At 44.2% G+C, this 21,733-nt stretch overlaps 1 protein-coding gene across 3 annotated transcripts in view; it reads right to left on the reverse strand.

Annotated features, from left to right (window-relative positions):
* MRTFA (myocardin related transcription factor A) overlaps positions 1-21,733 on the reverse strand; it is a 157,622-nt gene that overhangs the window by 80,350 nt on the left and 55,539 nt on the right. For all 3 annotated transcript variants that reach the window (XM_083156644.1, XM_083156645.1, XM_083156646.1), the window contains one exon: positions 11,423-11,583. In XM_083156644.1, the coding sequence (XP_083012770.1) occupies positions 11,423-11,583 (161 nt within the window). The remainder of the gene's footprint in view (positions 1-11,422; positions 11,584-21,733) is intronic.

Below are 21,733 nucleotides of genomic sequence, written 5' to 3' on the forward strand. Positions count from 1 at the left end.
GAGCCCGGGAGGGGCGGCGGTACGCGTCCTCCGACCTTTTCATACCCCCACTATCCACGTCGGCGTGGAGTTGAGAATAGAATAGTGTGGCGAGCGCAGCGAGCCACCGAGCCCGCAGCGTGGCGAGCGCAGCGAGCCCCGCGAGGGGACGCGGATACCTTCACAGGTAAACGCGTCCCTTCGCGGGCTTCACAGGTGTCCGCGCTCGCCACGCTTCGGGTTGACGTTGATCGTGGGGTGGCGTTAACAATTGTGGGGGCCATTTCAGACTTCACGGTGACTATTTGGGCTCTGTGGCCCATTTAACATTGTTTCCTATGTAAAAATCGCGGGCATTGAGGCATTGAACACTAAAATCGCGTCCAATCTCACTTTTAACATTGGTCCCTATGGGAAATCGCGGCCATCGCATCGCACCCGTTTTTTAGTGCATTCGATGGTTGCGATGGGCGCCGTTCTAGGTAAAGAGTACCATAAAATCAACTCCACGCCGACGTGGATAGTGGGGGTATGAAAAGGTCGGAGGACGCGTACCGCTGCCCCTCGCGGGCTCACTGCGCTCGCCAAGCTTCGGGTTTGCGTCAATAGTGGGGTGGCGTTAACAATGGGGGGGCCATTTCACCCATGAGGGGGGGGGTTAGCAATTAAAATTGGGGTTTTGGGGCCTTTTTACATTGATTCCAATGTAAAAATCTCGTCGATTGCATCATCTCATGCATCTTATGCCGCACAAACACATAAGATGCATGAGATGCTTGCAATGTAAAAATCTCGTCGATCACATCATCTCATGCATCTTATGCCGCACAAACACAGAAGATGGATGAGATGCTTGAGATATAAGCCCCACACATACAAACTAGATCGTGGGCACCGTGCTAGGAAAGCAGTACCGTAAAATTTCCAGAATTGCCACGGTCTCCCTCACCTTGGTGTCGTTCAGCCACTGCACGGCTCCAGCTCCTACCTGCTCAGCCAGGTTGCTGGGGGCAGGGCCGGGCAGTGGCTGATCTAGTGCACAGCAGTGCTACCCGGCCCTGGGACACTCAGCTGTGGGAAGCGCTCCCTAAACGCCACCCCCCCCCACCACTGCAGGGGTTAATTGCTCATTGCTACTGCACAGTCACAAATATATTGTTCATATAGAGAAATACTGTATATTCTCTTTAAGAACATTTGTCTCTAATGTCTTAAAGAGGACAGCTCTCAATAATTTGCACTTTCATTCTAGTTATATTTCATTGGTATGTATGTATGTATGTATGTATGTATGTATATCATATTGTAGGAATCAAATGTTTTTTTTGCTACTGGGCAATTTGAGATTTTATTAAACACTATTGTTTGTACTTCTATAGCGCTCCCACTTACTTCTGTATTATGTTCCTTTTCTTAAGAAGCTGGCCCATCCCTTTGTGGTGAACTCTAGACCCAGTATCCACTGATTCTGATTGCAGTAAGTAGAATGCCCGTGGGTATGCACATGCACTGGGAACACATCTGTTATTTATAGGCTAGCATGGGTGTATTTGTTTCTGCAAATGGATGACACACGGACACAGCAAGTCACAATCTCAATGAGGCCACACATGCGACCTGCTCGTGGCTAAGAGGAGGAAGGATTTCAGTTTGCATCTAAGATGACAAAATGTATTAGAATGCCAACCTGTCTACAACTGCTGTGCTGCAATGCTTCATAGATGTGTAATATTCTCACAGTACCTACTGTGTGTTTGTAACATACATCATAACATAGTAATTAAGGCTGAAAAAAAGACATTAGTCCATGGAGTTCAACCTATCTAAATTGTAACTACTGACTTGAATAAGTCATATCTATAGGATTCCCTTAGTGGCCAAAAATACAACCAGTTTCGATTTAAATTCACTAACAGTAGTCGCTGTAATCACCCCCACCAACAAGGAGTTATATAAAAAAAAATTATATATGCTATATGCTTTATATACACCTCGGGCTTGGTGGCTCGCTGTGCTCGCCACACTATATAAAATCAATTCCATGCGTAGTTGGATAGTGGGGGTATGAAATCACCCATGGTTGACTAAACAATTAAAAATCGGGTCTTTACAATGAAAAATCGCATCGTATGCCTTAAGTAGTGGCATGCAATGAAAAAATCGGGCGCCCAGATAATACATAAGTACCCAAATGTGAATACAATGTACACAAGAATTGTGCAACAACATACAGAAGAATTGTGTAACACGCACGGCCAAAAATACAGAATACATTGGTAGTAAACATGGCGTGTCACCTTCTGCTAATGTCATATAGAACTTGTTAATTAATACATTTAGGGTGCATCGGACAATAGTAAAGTGTCTAGGATTTTAAAAGACAGACACAGCCAAAAGGAATATTGACCATGACAATGGCACAAATTCTAGAGAGTACACAATATAAGTAATAAAAACAAACTGTATTAGGATGGGGGAAGGGATGACAGAGGAAAGACAGGTAGGAGATGAAGGGGGGGGGGGGGGTTGTTTCTTGAGGCACAGTATTTGTTAATCTCCAGGCATAACTGGGAGTATTTTAGATATCGTTCCCTTCTTTCACCAGAGGACCCCAGCGCTTTGTAAAGTTGGTAGAGCTTGCAAAGTGAACCTGTACATCAAATCTATCATAGTTCATGGTGCTTTGCAGGGAGCATATTAATTCTGTGAGTGAGGGGGCATTCCTTGACAGCCAACATTTCAATATTTGCCTTTGTGCTATCGTTACTAATAAAGTCAGAAATGGAATATGCGTTGGGTATTGAGCATCTAAATTCCAAACATCAAAGTTGGTGAATAGAAGAGGAAAGGGATGTAAATGGACTCTCAAATTTAGGGTTGTGTGAATATAATTCAGTATCTTATTCCAGTATTTCTTTATATGCCTGCAGGTCCACATATTATGCATGAAGGTTGCAGAAGAAGATCAGCACTTTAGACTGGGTCGAAATGTCTTCTCTGGGCTTGCGATATATATGCTCGATATATTGTCTTTAAGTGCGTTTCTTGCAATACAGATGATCTTACAATGCGAAGAGTCCTGTCCTAATATTTAAAAAGAATGTCGCTGTCAGTCAGTGTCGGTAGGTCGTTAAGCCACTGCTCCTCAGGCCCTCTCTGTATTTTAGATGCTGATCCTATTATGAATTCTTTATATAATTACTTTGTTTTGAAAGTCCGTTTTTCAAATTTACATATAATGGCAAACAGATGGGAGGTCTGAGGAAGTATAGGGATTTTTGGAGATAGAGGAGATATAATGGAGCAGCTGCATTATTGGAAAAAGACCACTAGGTGTCACACCATATTTAAGTTGTAATTTGTGAAAAGACATCACTTTGCCTCCTGGGTCAAATACCTGCATCGTGAGTCTCAGACCTTTAGCATATATGGGCCAAAAAACAGGATTGTCTATGCCTGGTGGGTATAATGGGTTTCCCCATATGGGTAGCCAATCTGTGCGTAATGGGGAGCATTTAAAGGTTTTGCAAGTATAACCCCATGCCTCATAGGTGTCCCTGAAAAAAAGATGAGATAGGATGTTTTGGGATTTTGGCTTTAGGGGTATGAAGCAGGGCACCCGGATAAAAGGGCTAAAATATAGCACAATCTAGTTTATATACTGTAAAGTTATTAGATTCCAATAGCCAGTCCATGGCATACCTGACTAACAAAGCTTTATTGTAGAGGTTTAGATTTGGGAAGCCCAGGCCGCCCCCAGACTTGGGCATCTGGAGTTTGGACAAAGAGATTCTAGGCTTTCTAGACTTCCACATAAATTCTGTGCATAACTTCATTATTGCAGCTTTATCATTTAAGGAAAGTTTGACTGGTAATAACTGCATTAAAAATGTAAGCCTGGGGAGGATAGACTTGATGATCTCGACTCGGCCTAGTAATGAAAGGGGGAGATCATGCCACGGGTCAGAGATCTTCCCATTACAGAGAATTTGTTAGGAGGAGCCCGCATATAAGGTTTTGAGCCAGTCTATAAATGTAGTTAGGAAGCTAAATCTGCCCAAGATGTGGAATAAGTGGTCCCAATGCACCATGTTGAAGGCTTTTTCAGCATCTAATGAGAGTATGGCTCTAGGCGTGTTCGACACGATGCACCGGGAATCACAGACCACTGACAATACCGTCCTGATGTTTGTTACGGGCTGTCGACTGCCACAAAACCAGTCTGGTTCTCATGTACTAAAGACGGTACAAGGGGCTTGAGTATTTCCGCCAGGATTTTGGTTAATAGCTTATAGTCAAGATTTAGAAGGGATATAGGGCGGTAGGAGGCCGGATAGATTTCTACCGGGTTTGGGCAAGACTCTAATGTTAGCCATATTAAAGCAAGGGAGGACTGCTGAATTCCTGAGCATGGAGTTGAAAACCAACACCAAGCAGGGTGCAATTTTATTGTGAAGCGTTTTATAGTGCTTGGATGTAAGGCCGTCAGGGCTTTGTTAGGTTTCAGACTAGATATGGCATTGTTGACCTCCTGGAGAGTTATATCTCTGTTTAGATTGTCTCTTTGATCCAAAGATAAATGGGGTAGGGGAAGGTTGTCCCAGAACAAGGACGCTTGGTTGTTGTCAGAGTAAGGATGGGAATATAGTGTGCCATAGAAATTCAAAACTTGGGCAATCTCCTTATTAGTTTTGGTGAAAGTGGAGTCTGGTTTTTGTAATGGGTGGATTGTGGATGGGGTTCTCTGGCCCTCCAGTAAGTTGGATAGTAGTTTCCCTGATTTATTTCCAAACTTATGAAACTTAAAATCCTTGTTAAAAGTATACCAGGCCTCCTTTTTAGATATAACCGCTTCATATTCAGATCTAGCTAGAGTGTATACAGAACTCGTCTGGGGGGAGGGGTTAGTTTTAAAATTTTGAAAGGAGTCAGTAAGTTGCTGTTGGGCTGCAAGGTAGTCTTGGGTAGTTTTAGCTGTTGGAACGAGGAGAAGGATATGATTTCTCCACGTATAGTAGCCTATGAGGCCTGCCAATATAAACCCGGGTCCGAAGAGAGAGTGGGGCTATTATTGGCGTGATAGGAGTCCCACGCCGTTAAGACTTTTTCTCTAAGTTTATGTGATGTGGTGATAGACGATGGGCATCGCCATGAGATAAAGGAGGATGGTTCCCTCTGTAGCTTAAGATGGATCCAGACCACTGCATGGTCCGAGAGGGTAATGGGTTCAAAATATGCGCCTTCTATTTTGGGGAGAATGGGGATAGACGTGAACAGGTAGTCTATTCTAGATATTGATTTGTGGCTGCTGCTAGGCATGTCAAGTACAGTATTTTTCAACAGGATGCAACGTTCTCCATATATCTAATAATTGAAGTTGGGATATCAAGGCCTGAATACCAAATTTGGGCAATTTCTTTCTATTGGCATTGGGTATTTGTCTGTCTAATGTCAGGGAACTGATGAGATAGAAGTCAGCCCCTAGTATAATGGGGTGGACAGGCGTGGGGTCAGATTATTTTCAGGAGGAATGGCTTAGAATGTGTGTTGGGTGCATAAACTGTCATACAAGTAAACGTTTGTCTGTCAAACCATTTGGCACATTAAATAGCGACCCTCTGCAACTGCTACAACATCGGAAACCACAATAGGCAAGTGGGATTTAACTAGAATTGCCAGGCCTTAGAGTTATATGGGGCTGATGCTACCAATTTCCAGCCCATAGGGCCAAGCTTCACAGTTTTCGGTGCTGTAAGATGAGTCTCCTCATCTTACATCTTGGTGCAGTTTATTCAAATGTAGCAATATACTTTTATGTTTTTGGGGGGAATTTATACCCCCCGATGTTCCAGCTGCCTAGCTTAAGGGACATAGAAATCGTTTACATGGATCATGAAAATCATCATGTCACTATACATTTCAACACGGGGCCTTCTTTTCTCAATATCTGTCACGTAATACGTGTCAAGGCAGTAAGGGATGGGTTTGGATGCGACAACAAGACAAGACTGAGGGAAGGCGGGGATGAGGGGTGGGGGGAACAATGAATACAAAACATAGAAGCATAACTTCCGTAGTAGATATAAGGTGAAACAGGTCATAACCTGACAACAAGATGAGAATGCTGGCTCCTAAGGCCAGACGCCCATATTGTAAATGGCATAAATGCGTTGTAAGAAAATAAACGATAAGAAAAGTTTAATGTAGGCAGTTAATTATGAATATACTGTAGGTATATAGCAGAGAAAGGGGAGGAAAGGCACATGAGTCAGTGCATTATTGCCACTCAGCCCCTAGGGAGTATTTGTGAGTACCCATAGGATCGCCGGAACCGGAAGTCTTGACTGCTCTAATGGTGAAGAATCCTCTTCTTAATTCAGTATGGAATTTATTTTCCGCGAGCCTCAGTACATGCCCACGTGTCCTCAGACTCCAGGGGCATATCTGCAGCATAGACTTTTGATTGGTTTCCCCCAAAATCCTGGTCCCCAGCACAGGTGGTTGGATACGGCACATAGTGATTTCCCATGAGCCGCCACACATACGGAGGACAGTTACCATAAGTCTGGTCACCTCAAGGAGGAGCGTGTATCCACACACATACGGAGATAGCATACGCCGAAGACATTGTACTCCAGCCTGCCTCGCTGGCTGGTGCAGCAGCTAGGTGATTACCTGATGCCGCAAGGCGATCGGCGGAGTGTGCATCCACTCACCAACTTGGTACACGCTACAGTTCAGCAAAAGACCCCGGGAGACAGCGCCAGCCACTCTACATCAATCTGGGCAATCACCAAGTGCCATTTACAACTATTGGTCATCTAACATCTGAGACCTGGGAGTGAGAAAGGAATCCACCCGCTCACCCAATTGTCCCATCTGGGAGGACATATCATTCATCCCCTAAAAGCACTGGGAAACTTACCCCTTACTGTGTGATTGGAAAGATCTGTCCAATCTGCGCAATCCGATTGTCCAATCAGGACTTGGTAACTATAGGTTACTTTTATATAAATACGCAATTGCATTGATGTGGTCATTTTTAATTAAATTTAATTGTGTTATTGCATGCATGCATGCAAATTTATTGTTTTATGTAATTTATTAATTAAATAGTTTTTTAGTGTACATAAGGTGCCTACTGGTTTTTCTTCTTGTTTTTCTCTTTGTTGAGGGCAGCATCCCTCTACCAGAATGCAGCCATTTGTACATAGCACACAACCCTAGTCCCTAGCGCTCATATCTCGCTATATTTACTACGGGTCCCAAGTAAGCGTCTGCAGCCTCCTCCACGTGCTGGAAGCAGCTTCCCTGCCACGTCCTGCAATGTGCCCCTCTGCCATTATAGCTGGCCCCTCCAGCCCTGCGCACTCTCTGGACTCTTTGGACAAATCTATGCATCCATTAGCTTTTCTCCCAGGTACCAGACTCATCAAGATATGGTAATACCCATTAATTACACCATCACCCCTATGTTTAGGGAGCAAATAGAAACATTTAAAGCCTATTGCTGATCTTAAAGACCACTTATCCCAACTCATCCAGAGGGTTGCTCATAATGAATCCCAGATAGGAAATATGTTTCATTAAATCAGGAGCTTAAAACCCATACTAAACGACCTTCAGAAATCTCATCATGTAATGGCTAATAAAATAGACAACCGTAAGAACAGATTAAGGAGAACCAACTTAAGGCTGTTGGGGCTAGGACCGGCCTTAGGCATAGGCAAATTAGGCAATTGCCTAGGGCATTTGGAATGCCTAGGGGCATCACCAGCTTCTGCTGATTAAATGATATGCAGCATGCCTATATTCTGTGTGTGAGTGAGGCTGTATCTGCATATGAAATAGTGTATTCATGGAAATCACTGTAACATTCCGTATGCAGGTACAGCCACAGTTGCACACAGAATATAGGCATTCAGCATATCATTTTAATCATCGGAAGCTCCTTGTGTGTGCTGGTCATGACAATGCAAATAAGACGAATTTTCAGCAAAAAAGGCACCCAACGTTAGCAGAACTGGCCAGGAGCTGCATGGCCTATTGAGTCAAGATGTATGAGGAAACATCTGTATCCAAGCAGAGGTCACAGTGTTAGCGGCTGTGCGAGTGCTGTCTGCGGTTGGTTGTGCAATAGTGTTCGGCATATGTGTAAGGGGCATTATGTGTGTCATGTATAAATGCATTAATAATGTGCGACATATGTTAAACAGGCATTATGTGTGTCATATGTATAAGGGCATTAATAATGTGCAACATATGTGTAATGGGCATTGTGTGTGTCATGTGTATAAGGGCATTAATAATGTGCGACATATGTGTAAGGGGCATTATGTGTGTCATTATGTGTATGAAGGGCATTAATAAAGGTTGGCATAATGTGTAAGGGGCATTATGGTTATAAGGACATTAATATTGTGTGTCATGTGTAAGGGGCATTACTGTGTGGTATTATCAGGGGTGCCGAGAGAAAGGGGTAGGGGGTACAAATTACTCAGGCCAAAGTCTGATGGGAGGGCCCAGTGGGGGCCCCGGGCCCCCTTCCCTTAAGTGACAACAGCAGCTGCAGCTCTTCTCCTCTGCCCAGCACACACTGCTTTGTGCTGGGTTGCAGTGTAGCCATGGAGGTGGTTAAAATACAATATTTTCTCAGGATTTTTTTCTAAGAGTATAATGTGAATAATGTGAGGAGTAATGTATATAAGGTAAAGTGGTACTACAGTGTGATGTAACGTGAATAAGGGACACCCTCGCATGATATAATGTGAATAAAGTTGCACTACTGTGTGGCATAATTTGAATTGGGGGTAAAATTGTGTGGCCATGCCCCTTCCCAGCAAGAAAACACCCCTGTTTGGGCTGCGCACCAAATGTGTGCACTGTTTCTATTTAAAATATTGCGGGTGAAGCACCAAAATGATGACTGCTATGATGAGGGTTGATGGTGCTGGGAAAGGGGAGCAGAGTCAGAGGCGGAACTAGTGGCGGTGCTAGGGGGCACCAGCCAAAATCTTGCCTAGGGCATCATTTAGGCTAGGGCCAGCTCTGGTTGGGGCTCCCGGTTACTGTTAAGGGGCCGGCACTACACCATTTCATAAGAAATACTTTGCTTGCTTTGCTGGGGGTGGTGGCTGAATGTTCGGACATGGTAGTGGAAGGCTCATCGTCTGGGACCTGAAAAACAGGGTGTTAATGCTCGCACCAGAGTGGTCATCTTCTAAATTACCTTCACAAGGAACTGTTATGGACAGCTTCCCCTAAAACAAAGTTTTTAGTGGCAATCGCATAAACTGCACCCTTTTCAAGACTATTCACACCCGGCTGATCAAGGACAAATCTGAAATTTGCACTTATTTACCCAGCCAGGCTATGCTTGTTTGACAAGGACACTTTAAGGATTTCTCCATGCCAGATGATGCCAGTGCTTATTTAGGAGCGGACTTTACTTCTTGGCCCACAGGTGATTGAAGCTTCTGATTGCAAGCAATGGTATTTTCTATTCACGATCGATGTTATCATGCTGCATTGTGCATTTTTTTTTTTTTATCATCAATATTTTATTGAAAATATTTGAATTTTTAATACAGGGTTACAGAATAAAGAAAAAAGGGGGGTGGGTGGGAAGAAACAGAGGGGATGCAGGGGAGGGAAGCATAGATTCTGTACATATATAAACAAGAAATATCATCATACGGTACACATGTGAACATAAACAGAACATCAGATAAAGTACCAACCATGATAGTAATGTAGGTTAGATCTATAGTGACCAAATAAATCTGGAAAAAGCCGAACATTAAGTGTTCTTGACCCAACTGTATGACTGTCAGTGGATAGCAGAATGTGAGTCCTGTATAATCTGCAATTGACTTCAGCTACTAACATTGTTACTTATAAACTAATGAGTAATAACTGATAAATTGATATCTGGCATAAAGACCAGACTCTGCTGAGGAGTCGACAAAATCAGAAAGTCACTTTAGTTGATACTATGGTGTATTGATTATTATATTGAATATATGTGTAATTCTATTATTGTATGTGTATAGTTTAATGACAGTTTGTACTTTTGAATTAAACTTTTGATTGGCATATGTTGGTTTGATATTGCTCTGCTACTGTAAATATTTTTGAGGGCCAATTCCTATTTATGGTAGTGAGTCACCCCACTTAAAATATATTGATTTACATGAGAGTGGTGTCTATAAGCTCCTTTTAGATATTTATATTTTGTAAGGTGTATAGAAGTATTTAATAAATCCTGATTTAGATACAAACCGTGATTTCAAATTTCACATAACCCAGCTTGAAAGAGATCAGGGCCACATCTTGATCATTGGTACTTGTGGAGTATCACGGCTCCCACGATGGGCATCGCACATGAAAAAATCGCATCGCATGCGATGTTTAACAGAAAAGCATACAAATGCATTGAAATTAGTATGAAACATGTTCAATGGCCCCCAAATGGCATTTTTGAGGCTGTACCACCCCCACTATCAACGCGAACCCGAAGCGTGGCGAGCGCAGCGAGCCCGCGTGGGGCGGCGGTACGCGTCCTACGACCTTTTCATACCCCCACTATCCACGTTGGCGTGGATTTGTTTAGAACAGAAAGTGTGGCGAGCGCAGCGAGCCACCGAGCCCCGCGAGGGAACGCGGATACCTTCACAGGTATCCGCGTCCCCTCGCGGGCTTCACAGGTGTCCGCGTGCGCTCGCCACGCTACGGGCTCGGTGCGCTCGCCACACTTTCTATTCTCAACTCCGCGCCGACGTGGATAGTGGGGGTATGAAAAGGTCGTAGGACGCGTACCGCCGCCCCTCGCGGCGCTCGCCAAGCTTCGGGTTCGCGTTGATAGTGGGGGTGGTACAGCCTCAAAAATGCCATTTGGGGGCCATTGAACATGTTTCATACTAATTTTAATGCATTTGCATGCTTTTCTGTTAAAAATCGCATGCGATTTTGTCAAAAACGTTAAAAAACTGCAAAAATCGCATCCCATCGCATGCCACTATATATGGCATGCGATGGCATGCGATGGGAGCCGTGATAATCCACAAGTACCTAATCATTTATCAGGCATAATCAATGTGTTGTCTGTGCAATGGACTAGCTTTCTGCAAAATTATATAAATTTACAGTATTGCGAAGGCTCGTGTGTCTAGACCTCAAGGACCACCATTTAATTGTACTCAGTAAGAAATTACAGAATGCCAGTTAAACATTTAGATAGCACTCACTTTAAAGAGCATTAGAAAAAAAGGAAACACACTAGAAATGAGGAATAAGGACTTAAAACAAATACAAAACAAAAAAAGTGTCCACTGCATAAAAGTTAGTGAATGACACAGAAAAAGGCTATACTTCGTACTACTACATTTGATGACATATTATTAACAATTTTGTTACTGTACATTTACTAATACCCAGTTCTCACCTGGGTTGGGGAGTGTAGTAGTGTAGCTTCATTAGCCCTAGAATCAGCAGGAGATGGTACTGATCCTTGTGACTCTTGGCTAGCAGGCTGCTCTGGGGACAACGCATCACTGCTGTCTTCATCAAATGAAGAGCTGTCTGGTATCTTAGCATAATCCACATCTGTGGCAAAAAAAAAATGCTTGTAATGTAAGACATCATTTGCTGTACATTTAATAGAATGCATCATTGCTGATTTATTCGAAAGGCACAACACAGTAAAGTTATATTAGTTGTGGAGGATGTGCCTTAATTAACATGTCTAAACATTTGTGTAGGTAAGGTGTAGATAAGGTGTAGGTAAGGTATATATATATATATATATATATATATATATATATATATATATATATATCTCAAAAGCATACACTAATGAAGGAAAGAGACCTTGTCGTGTAGTCTTAAAGCACTATTGTCTAGAATGTCTGTGTGCATGTGTACATGTGGTAGGGAATATAGAGTGTAAGCTCCACTGGGGCAGGGACTGATGTGAATGCTCAAATATTCTCTGTAAAGCGCTGTGGAATATGTATGCACGATATAAGAAACTGTTAATAAAATGATAATAAATTGTCATTCACAGCAGGTATTCCTCTGTCAATTTCTATCAGTTTGTTGAGAAAATGTAGCAATCAACATAATGCCCAGTTATGAACATCAAATGGTATGCTTTACCTCCCCGAATAAAGTTCAAATGGTTTCATCTGTAATCTCCCAAAATAAAGGTAAATAAAGTTAATCTGGTTCTTTCAGTTGGTAATATTAATGGAGCCCAGAAACAGGTAAGTAAAGTCTAGAAATGGACTGCCATTCCCCTTGCTCTTACCCCAATCAGTCCGTGGCAGGTGTAGTCATCCAGCGCTGATGGGGGGGAGCTTATTTTGGGGGTATGGCTTTGTTAATAGAACATTCATCACTGGTTATAATGCAAGATGATCTTGCAGGTGGAATAGTGCTCACTGTGCCCTTTCCAGTGGCATCCCAGCATCGATTACAGCTGACAGTGGAGATTACTATTTGCTGCAATGATAGTCAGATGCGGCACATCAAAAGAGGAGACCACATGTCCAGAACTCAAAGTCCACCAAATGTAACAACATGCAGAGGGGTACTGGCCGCAAGCTTCTCCCAATGATACGGTAATTTGAGTTGCACTCACCCTGTGAACAATGTATATAGTAGCAATCTCCGGGGAGGGAGGCTGCTTGATCTATAGCCGGGATCGCCAACCCGTCGCTCGCGAGCGACAGGTAGCTCGCCGGGTAGTAACTGGTAGCTCAGCTGCTCGTCTGCCATAATTACGCGGCAGGAGGTCAATTGCCGCAGAAAAGTGACCTCCTGCTGCTCCGCCGGCATGGAGCGGTCCTCACTTGTCGGCAGGAGGTCAACTGCGTAAGAAAGTGACCTCCTGCTGCTACGGTGCCGACGTGGAGCGGGACTCACTTGGCGTCAGGAGGTCAACTGCGTAAGAAAGTGACCTCCTGCTGCTACGCCGACGTGGAGCGGCACTCACTTTACAGCCTGAGGTCATTGGGCATGGTGGGAGATTCCGCGCCTTCTGCTGGTGTCGTCCAGACTCCTGAACTCCGCCGCCGCCGTGGTCATCTCCCTGGGACTCCGACATCTATACCCAGCTGTGAACGCCTCTGAAAGCCTCCACGGATCTGGTACACGTACTCTGCCAGGTCAAATCTGATTGCTCCCAATTTTTTTTTTTATCTTTAATGCTGACTATTTCAGGGCACAGGGTGTGTGTGGGCATGTAGTATCCCCACTGGGCATGTACCCTGCCAGGTCTGTTAGTTAAAATCTGCTGGCTCACAGATTTTTTCTCTATGGTGAAATATGCTGGATATTTGAGGGCAGAGAGTGTGTTTGTGCATGTGTGTGTGTATGTGTGTGTGTGTGTGTGTGTGTACCTGACACTGTGGGGGCATACCTGGCCCCGTGGGAGCATATGTGTATCTGGTACTATTGGTGGCATATGTGTATCTGGCACTATTGGTGGCATATGTGTATCTGGCACTATTGGTGGCATATGTGTATCTGGCACTATTGGTGGCATATGTGTATCTGGCACTATTGGTGGCATATGTGTATCTGGCACTATTGGTGGCATATGTGTATCTGGCACTATTGGTGGCATATGTGTATCTGGCACTATTGGTGGCATATGTGTATCTGGCACTATTGGTGGCATATGTGTATCTGGCACTATTGGTGGCATATGTGTATCTGGCACTATTGGTGGCATATGTGTATCTGGCACTATTGGTGGCATATGTGTATCTGGCACTATTGGTGGCATATGTGTATCTGGCACTATTGGTGGCATATGTGTATCTGGCACTATTGGTGGCATATGTGTATCTGGCACTATTGGTGGCATATGTGTATCTGGCACTGCACTATTGGGGGCATATGTGTATCTGGCACTATTGGGGACATACCCCCATTTCCATTGGCCACACCCCATGTGGCTACAGCTCTTAGAGCGCTGACCATGCCCCCATAGCGAAAAAAATGGGGGATGTAGCCTCGCTGGAGTACCACGTTAGTAGGTTATCCCCCTAATTTCGGGTTTCAGATGTCCCTTCTCCTCTGCCTCCAGTGATGGGAGGTATGTGACTTATTGGATATTGCAGTGTGTGGCATATTGTGTCTGGGGCATTGCGGTGTGTGGCATAATATGCCAGTGGCATTGCGGTGTGTGGCATAATGTGCCAGGGGCATTACAGTGTGTGGCATAATGTGTAAAGGGCATTTTTTGGTTATTATGCAGATATTTTTTATTTTTTTTATTTTAGTAGCTCTTCGGGTGGTTTATTTTGTCGCGAGTAGCTCCCGTCCCGAAAAAGGTTAGAGACCACTGATCTATAGTATAGGCAGATAGGTACTCTCGCTCTTGACGCGTTTGTCCATCGTAGTGGCTGACTGTTTCCTCAGAAGATGAGAGCACAAGCTATTCCCTAATTTTAAAAGGCAATCCCTACCAATCACTTTAGAGCATTAATTAGGTCTCGCTTTTGTTTAGTCATCATACCATACACAAGTTTATTATCTTATATCAGACAACAATAAAAGGGATTTTTGTAAGAACTTACCGTTCGTATCCCTTTCTCTGATATTGTCCTGGTGACAACTCACATTGGGATGTAGGAGGGTCCGAACTCGGCATCCCAGAATCCTCAGTTCAACTTCCAAAGCCCAATGGAATACATTAACTCAGTACAACTCCTGAACATATTACATGCACAATCATTTAACATAACCATTACAACATGACATATCATGAAAACGGCAATACTTACTGAGCGTAAGGGAGGGATCGCTGTGTCACCAGGACAATATCAGAGAAAGAGATTCGACCGGTAAGTTCTTACAAAAATCCCTTTTTCTCTTTCAATTGTCCTGGTGACACAGCTCACATTGGGACTTTTAAGAGCCGGTCCTTTGGGAGGATACGCTCAGGTTTGCAGTTCTCATCACTGCTCGCCCGAATGATGCGTCCTCCGCCGCGAACTCATGGAACCTGTAGAACTTGGTGAAAGTGTAAACAGATGATCAAGTGGCAGCCCTGCATACTTGCTCAGCCGTAGCCCCATGGCGCACCGCCCAAGATGCAGCAACCGACCTGGTGGTATAATCCCAAACCTGTAGAGAACCATCTTGAAGGAAATCCAACAATCTGGCCACTTTGAACCCGGAAGTGTGAACCTTCTGACGCTCACACCACCTGATGTAAATCTTCCAGACTCGATGGTAATTTGCAGCAGACACCGGTTTACGAGCATAGTCTGGATAACTGCCTCAGACAATCCTTTCCTCCTTAGTAAGGAGGTCTCATAAGCCAGGCCGTCAAACTGAGCCGAGCTAGGTCCAGGTGCAGAAATGGCCCTTGCCTTAGAAGGTCCTGATGAAGAGGCCAAGATTCCGCTGATAACTTCTGAATACCACGACCTCTTGGGCCAGTCTGGTGCAATCAGAATTGCCTGCACTTGTTGAGACTTCACCCTTCTCAATTACCGCGGTATCATTGGGAACGGAGGAAAAATGTATACCAGGTGAAATTCCCACGGAACCGTCATAGCATCCACATCCCAAGCGGTTGGGTCCCTGATTCTGGAACAAAATCTCGGAACCTGACAGTTGTTCCTGGATGCCATTAGATCCACTTCTGGGAGCCCCCAGCGACTCACAATCTCCTGGAATACCTCCGGATGTAAGGACCATTCCCCCTCCAGCAAGTCCTCTCTGCTGAGAAAATCCGCCTCGACATTCTGGATCCCCGGAATGAAGACCGCAGACAGAATAGGAATGTTTATCTCTGCCCATCTGAAAAATATTTGAGACTTCCTGCATTGCCATGCTGCTGCGAGTTCCGTCCTGATGATTCAGGTAAGCCACTGCCATGGTGTTGTCTGACTGAACTCTGATCGGAAGGCCTATCAGACAATCCTCCGCTTGTTGGAGGGTTTTCCACACTGCACGAAGTTCCAAAATATTTATTGGCAATCTGGATTCCTGTTTGGACCACAGGCCCTGCAACCGAAGGTGAAGGGCAACCTTCCCCCAACCCCTGAGACTGGCGTTGGTTGTTATGACCACCCAGTCCCAAGAACAGAGTGACCGTCCCAGCTGCAAGGTTTCTATGTCCGTCCACCATAGTAAGGACTCCTTTGTCTGACCAACAGGAGAGGATGTTCCACTGAAGAGTTCTGGAATGAAACCTGGGAAACTGTAGTGTCTCGAAAGTCGCCACCATTTTGCAGAGGAGCTTCACCCCTTGCCAAAGTGTAGGCCTTAATGCCTGCAGTAACAGTAATACCAGCTGACAAATGTCCCTTGCTTTGGACTCTGGTAGAAATACCCTGTGGAAGTGGGTGTCCAATATTACTCCCAGAAACAGCAGTCTCTGTGAAGGGATTAAATGGGATTTGGGTAGATTGAGTACCAACCCATGTCTCTCAAGAACTGTGTTGCCACTGACAGGTGTTCCTGCAACTTGCTCTCTGACTCTGCTTTCAAAAGCAGATCGTCCAGGTAGGGAATAATCACTATTCCCTCAGCCTGAGTGACACTGCCCTGACAGCCATCACCTTTGTGAATACCCTCGGTGCTGTAGCCAGACCAAAGGATAGAGCCTGGAACTGCAAGTGAGTCTCCCCTCAGAGTCTTCCCGCAAAGGGAAGTATGGCTTGATGCTCTGTGCATATGGGTATGTGAAGATATGCATCCTGAATATCTACCGATGCCAAAAATTCCCCTGGCTCTATACTACCGAGCACTGAGTGCAGAGACTCCATGCGGAAGTGATCCACCCAAAGGTGTTGGTTTAAGGACTTCAAATTTAGTATTTAGGTCTGACTGACCCGTCTGGTTTGGGCGCCAAGAAAAGGATTGAGTAAAAACGTTTCTTGCAATCCTCCAGAGGAACCGGGACCACCACCCCCTTTTCCCTGAGAGCCAACACCGCTCCCAAAAGGGCCGTGGGTGAACTGGCCACACACAACTGCACACACTGTGCACCAACGTACGTTTCGCCCTGATGAAGCGATAGCGGAACGTACAGCGTTTTGTGCACTACCTCCGTGTGAGGCAATACTAATGATTGTAACTTCCCAGCGTGTGTGATAGAAATGCTCTTTAAAGAGCAACTTTCTCAGTCTCCTAATTGCACCCCAAGCTAATATCTAGATATGTGAAAGTGTGTGTCTGTTTGTAGTCAAAGCTGATAGCGTATCCCGCCGTGCGCACGGAGTGACACGCACACGCAGCAAGTTTCAGCACTGACACGGCTCCGAGCATTAGTGTGTCAGCATCAATACCATTTAGTGACCACACCTCATGTTGTATTAATCATATGTCCTACTAACCCAGATCACGTACATGGTTGCAAATTTACTATGGGAATGATTAGGTGGGACATTGTGATCTGATTTTAATAAAACGAATAAAAAGTAACTGTTTTCCCATGGAATAAGGAGATAGTGACTAGTGTCACACTACATAAAAAGAACCTTCCATTAGGAGCTCAGTCTTTGAAGCCGCATATACTGTAGCAAGGTGTATATTTAAAACATACTTTGTTGCATTGTTGAAAGCGACAACACCGATACAAATTGAACCTCTTTTCTCACTACTTGATAAGTGTACAGAGTTCTTTTTCATACAAGTGCAACATATGTTGCTTATTTGTCTCAGTGGATACTGAAATGATAAATACTGGAATGAGCCATTGAATATAAAAGAGATTGTTTAATACAACTATTCCATTTATATCCATTAATTAGCTGAGAAGCTAATTTATACTAGTATATAATATTGGATATACAAAGGAGAGGCTGGGTATCGCTAAAAATTAATTCACAGATCCTGTGCACAGAAACACACACACAGTCTTTTTAACAATTGATGGTGTCTTGTCTCACTTTATGTTTGTATGTACAGTATGCACCAGCCGGGAATCTTCCTTTTCCCGCTTGTCCTTTGTTAGATGCTCCCCCTCGAAAGGACGAGCGAAAAGCAGGTTTGAAAACTCCAAATTTTTAACCTGAAGCTTTAATAGTGGTAGGAAGAAAGGTACTCCCCCCCCCCCCCCCCCCCCCCGTTGCCTGCTTTATGATGGACTCTAATTCAGAACCAAAAAGCAGTTCCCCTTTAAAAGCCAAGGGCTCAAGGGATTTCTTTGATTCGCTATCTGCATCCCAGGCCTTAAGCCAGAGGGCTCACCTTGCAGATACTAACGTGGTGAAAACCTTAGACGCCATCTTAACGCCCTCTTCACCAGCCTCAGTGATGTACTCTGCAGCACATTTGAGCTTCTCCATTAAGAGAAAAGCCTCAGAATCAGGTTGCAACTGATCTCCCAAAGCCTCAGCCCACTTAATCATTGCTTTGGCTACCCAGGCTGAAGCAATAATGGGATGGAGTGTATAGCCCACTCCTTCAAAGACTGCCTTAAGGCATCCTTCCACTTTTTATCTACCGGGTCCCTGAAGGCCGTGCCACCCTGGACCGGGAAGGCTGTGGTTTTTGACAATCTAGCCACAGGAGCATCCACTAACGGAACTTTCTCCCACAACTTTACATGCTCCTCAGGCATGGGGTACATATTTGCAAACCTTTTAGACATAGTCACTTTTTTATCTGGAAACTTCCAGGCTTCTCCCAACAGGGAGACCATACCTTCATCAGCAGGGAATGTAACAGACTCTTTACGCATTCTTTTAAAAACACAATGCGCCTGAACCCTGTCTTCTTCAGACAGGTCCAAAGCCTGTTTCACAGCAAGGATTAAATCCTCAATGTCCGGGACAGAAGCATCAGACTCTTCCCTTTGCTCCCAACGTGAATCATCTTCACAAACACCATCATCATCAGAATCTACAGATAACAGAGGAGATGTAGCTGAAGGCCTTCTGGAAGAAGGGCTATCAGAAGGTTTTGCAAACTTTTACATAAGAGAATTCATCTTATGAACCCCGTGAGCAGTGTCCTGTATGGCCTTCAGTAACATGGAGTCCCCTTACGAATGAGCAATGGATCCCACAGAAGTGTGGGAGGATGAACTAGGGCCAGAAGACCTAATAAAGCTATCCTTTTGCCTATTTAGGTGCCTCAGCCAAGGCATTCATAGACCTTCCCAATGCAGCAGCCCACGCAGGTTCTTGTTGCTCAGATCTCAGGGCTTGCGCACTCGTGGGCACAGCTTTACAAGCAGGGCACAAATCCCCTTGATCCATCTGTTCACATGTTAAATTTGCTCCACAGGATCTGCAGTCTAATAACATGGCCCGCACCTCCCCCCCTCTCCGCAGCAGCATCATCACACGTGTCAGTCATATTTAACCCATGGTGCACAATGTCAGGGAAAGTACCAGTCAATGTATATAGTGTACTTATCTGACTACTTGCGGTAGGTGACTTCAGCGTCAGCGGGGTTTGCGCTTTCTAGGAGAAACTGTAATCTCTGTACCTTGAAGAATTCCGCCAGGCTTCATCTCCGCAGTGAAGAAAAATTGGCGCCAGTACACAGAGTAGGAAGAGACCAAGTCTCTGCTTCAGCAGGGTAGGATAGCCATATTGGCACCCTTTCCCCCCTTTAGCCGCTCCCACAAGTGTTTCTACTCACCTCCAGTGCCTCCCCTTCTTCCTGGGATCACTTGGAGTTGTCCAGCGGTGCTGGACACCTGTAATAGACTTCACTACCCCAGAGGGATTTCAGTCTATAAACCCTCCAAGATGGCGTCCGCCATCACGGGAAGTCTGTCCCCCACGATCCCCTGCTAAGTAAGGAGCCGGTTTCAGACGCTCCCCGGGCCCAGGCAAACCTCTCTTCAAAGGAGGTTAAGTGCGGTGCAGGAGATGCCGCTGCATCCCTTTATACGAGATGCAGCCGCGTCCCGACACACACAGAGCACTGACAGGACACACTTCTGTCAGCCTCTGCTGCGCTCTGAGTGTGCGGCGCTTCCTAGAAGCAGCACACTGGAAAAGAAAAACCTGCACTAGGTTAACTTAATAAAATAATAACGTTTTTTAACTATTCTAATAAAAATCCAAAGGAAAAAAGTTGTCGGCTGCAGGAGCAGACGAGCATAGCACCCACTCCTGTGGGCACCTAAAACTAACTGAAGCATGATGCGATGCGGAAGGGAAGGAGCCTGAAACCAGAGGAAAGATTTCAGCATACAGTAGGTGCCTGGCTCCTGCGGACCCTCCTACATCCCAAGGTGAAGCTGTGTCACCGGACTGGACGAAAGAGAAATCACGTTTTTTTTGCCCATTTCTTTGCAAGCAACACAGTGCAATTGATGCTTCACTTGTCCTGCATTCCCTTTTTATAGCTATCTCGCCCTCTAGTAGCAACAACGGGAAGTTATTTCATCAGATGAAACCGCTGTACGGAACGATAGCGGCGAAACGCATCAAGGTCTGAGGCTTTTACCAAACATATTGCCATAACCCACTGTGCCTGGACAACTCTGAAATTGCCAGTTCTCACATTGCCGAAAATTACAGCCATAACCGGCGCATCTGCACCAACTGCCTTACGACAGATGGCTTGCTCCCTGCTGAATCTATCATCAGCGGCTCATCAACAGGTGACGACCGCTGAAAGGGGGTAGCTGGAGCTGTGTGCAGGCTCCGGTTCTTGCTGTTGCCGGACATATTTCTTCACCAAAATTCAAGGTACCATCTCCGGCTTTTTCTTTAAAGGAGAATTACCCGCCATTGATGATGTTATAACAGCAGCTTGTGTTGAGCTGATCACCTCAGTTGGAGCATTATGCAATAATATACATGCACAGTTGGGAACTCCAATACAGAAAATCCACCCAGGGTGAGAAATTCTAACCTACCCTAAGTAAGCACATGACACTTTAATTAATGGTGGAGTTTTTCTGAATATAGATCACTATTCCGGAATTTGTCTACAACAAAATTCTGTTTAGTTATTCAGAGTGTATTAATTTATATATTTTTATTGTATGTGTACCATTTTTTCATTTAATTTACATATTATGTAAATGTAAAATAATTTTTTTTTACTAATTACTCATCCAATTGTGTGGCGCTCTCTGATATATATATATATACAGATATATATTTTTTTCTGTGTATATTTTATTTTGTATAGTCCAATTGAGCAACGTCCAAATTGATAAATTGCATTATTCAATAACAACTTATAATAGATTGATTAATCAAATAATTTATTATTATTTGCGCCCGATTGTTCTTCTTGTTTAGTTTACTTGTTTGATATTTCAAATACAGCCTGTAAAATTTGAAATTCTGAACCAATTGGCTGGTACTTTCTCTTGACTACTTAGTACATATATTCCAAAATGAAACCATAGTAGATAAGAGTCAGTTGTCATTCTTGATACAATTGGACTATTACCTATCTTTTCTGATAAGAACTATTCGTAAAAAAAACAAAACCAATGTGTCCACATACATCTAGCATCGTTGAGCATTAAACAGCCCTTCTAGTTGTGCCGAGCATCTTTAAGTGCAACTTTTTCCATTAAAATATGTCTTATTTGCAAAACGGCAAACAGGACACACAATCAGATTCCACTAATGTATATTCTTGGATCGTGGCTGTATCTGCATATTGAAAATTTACCTTTTAAAAAACCTTGGGAGTTGGAAAGGTTGACTGTATAACCTGCAAAAATTTATAAACTGTATGGTATAAATAAAATGCTCACAGAAAATAAAAACTGTGTCCATGTCAGTTCCAAAATGTTTGTTTATTTTT

The sequence above is a fragment of the Crinia signifera genome, chromosome 8 (genome assembly GCF_055691185.1).
Source record: "Crinia signifera chromosome 8, ASM5569118v1, whole genome shotgun sequence".
NCBI classification, from domain to species: Eukaryota; Metazoa; Chordata; class Amphibia; order Anura; family Myobatrachidae; genus Crinia; species Crinia signifera.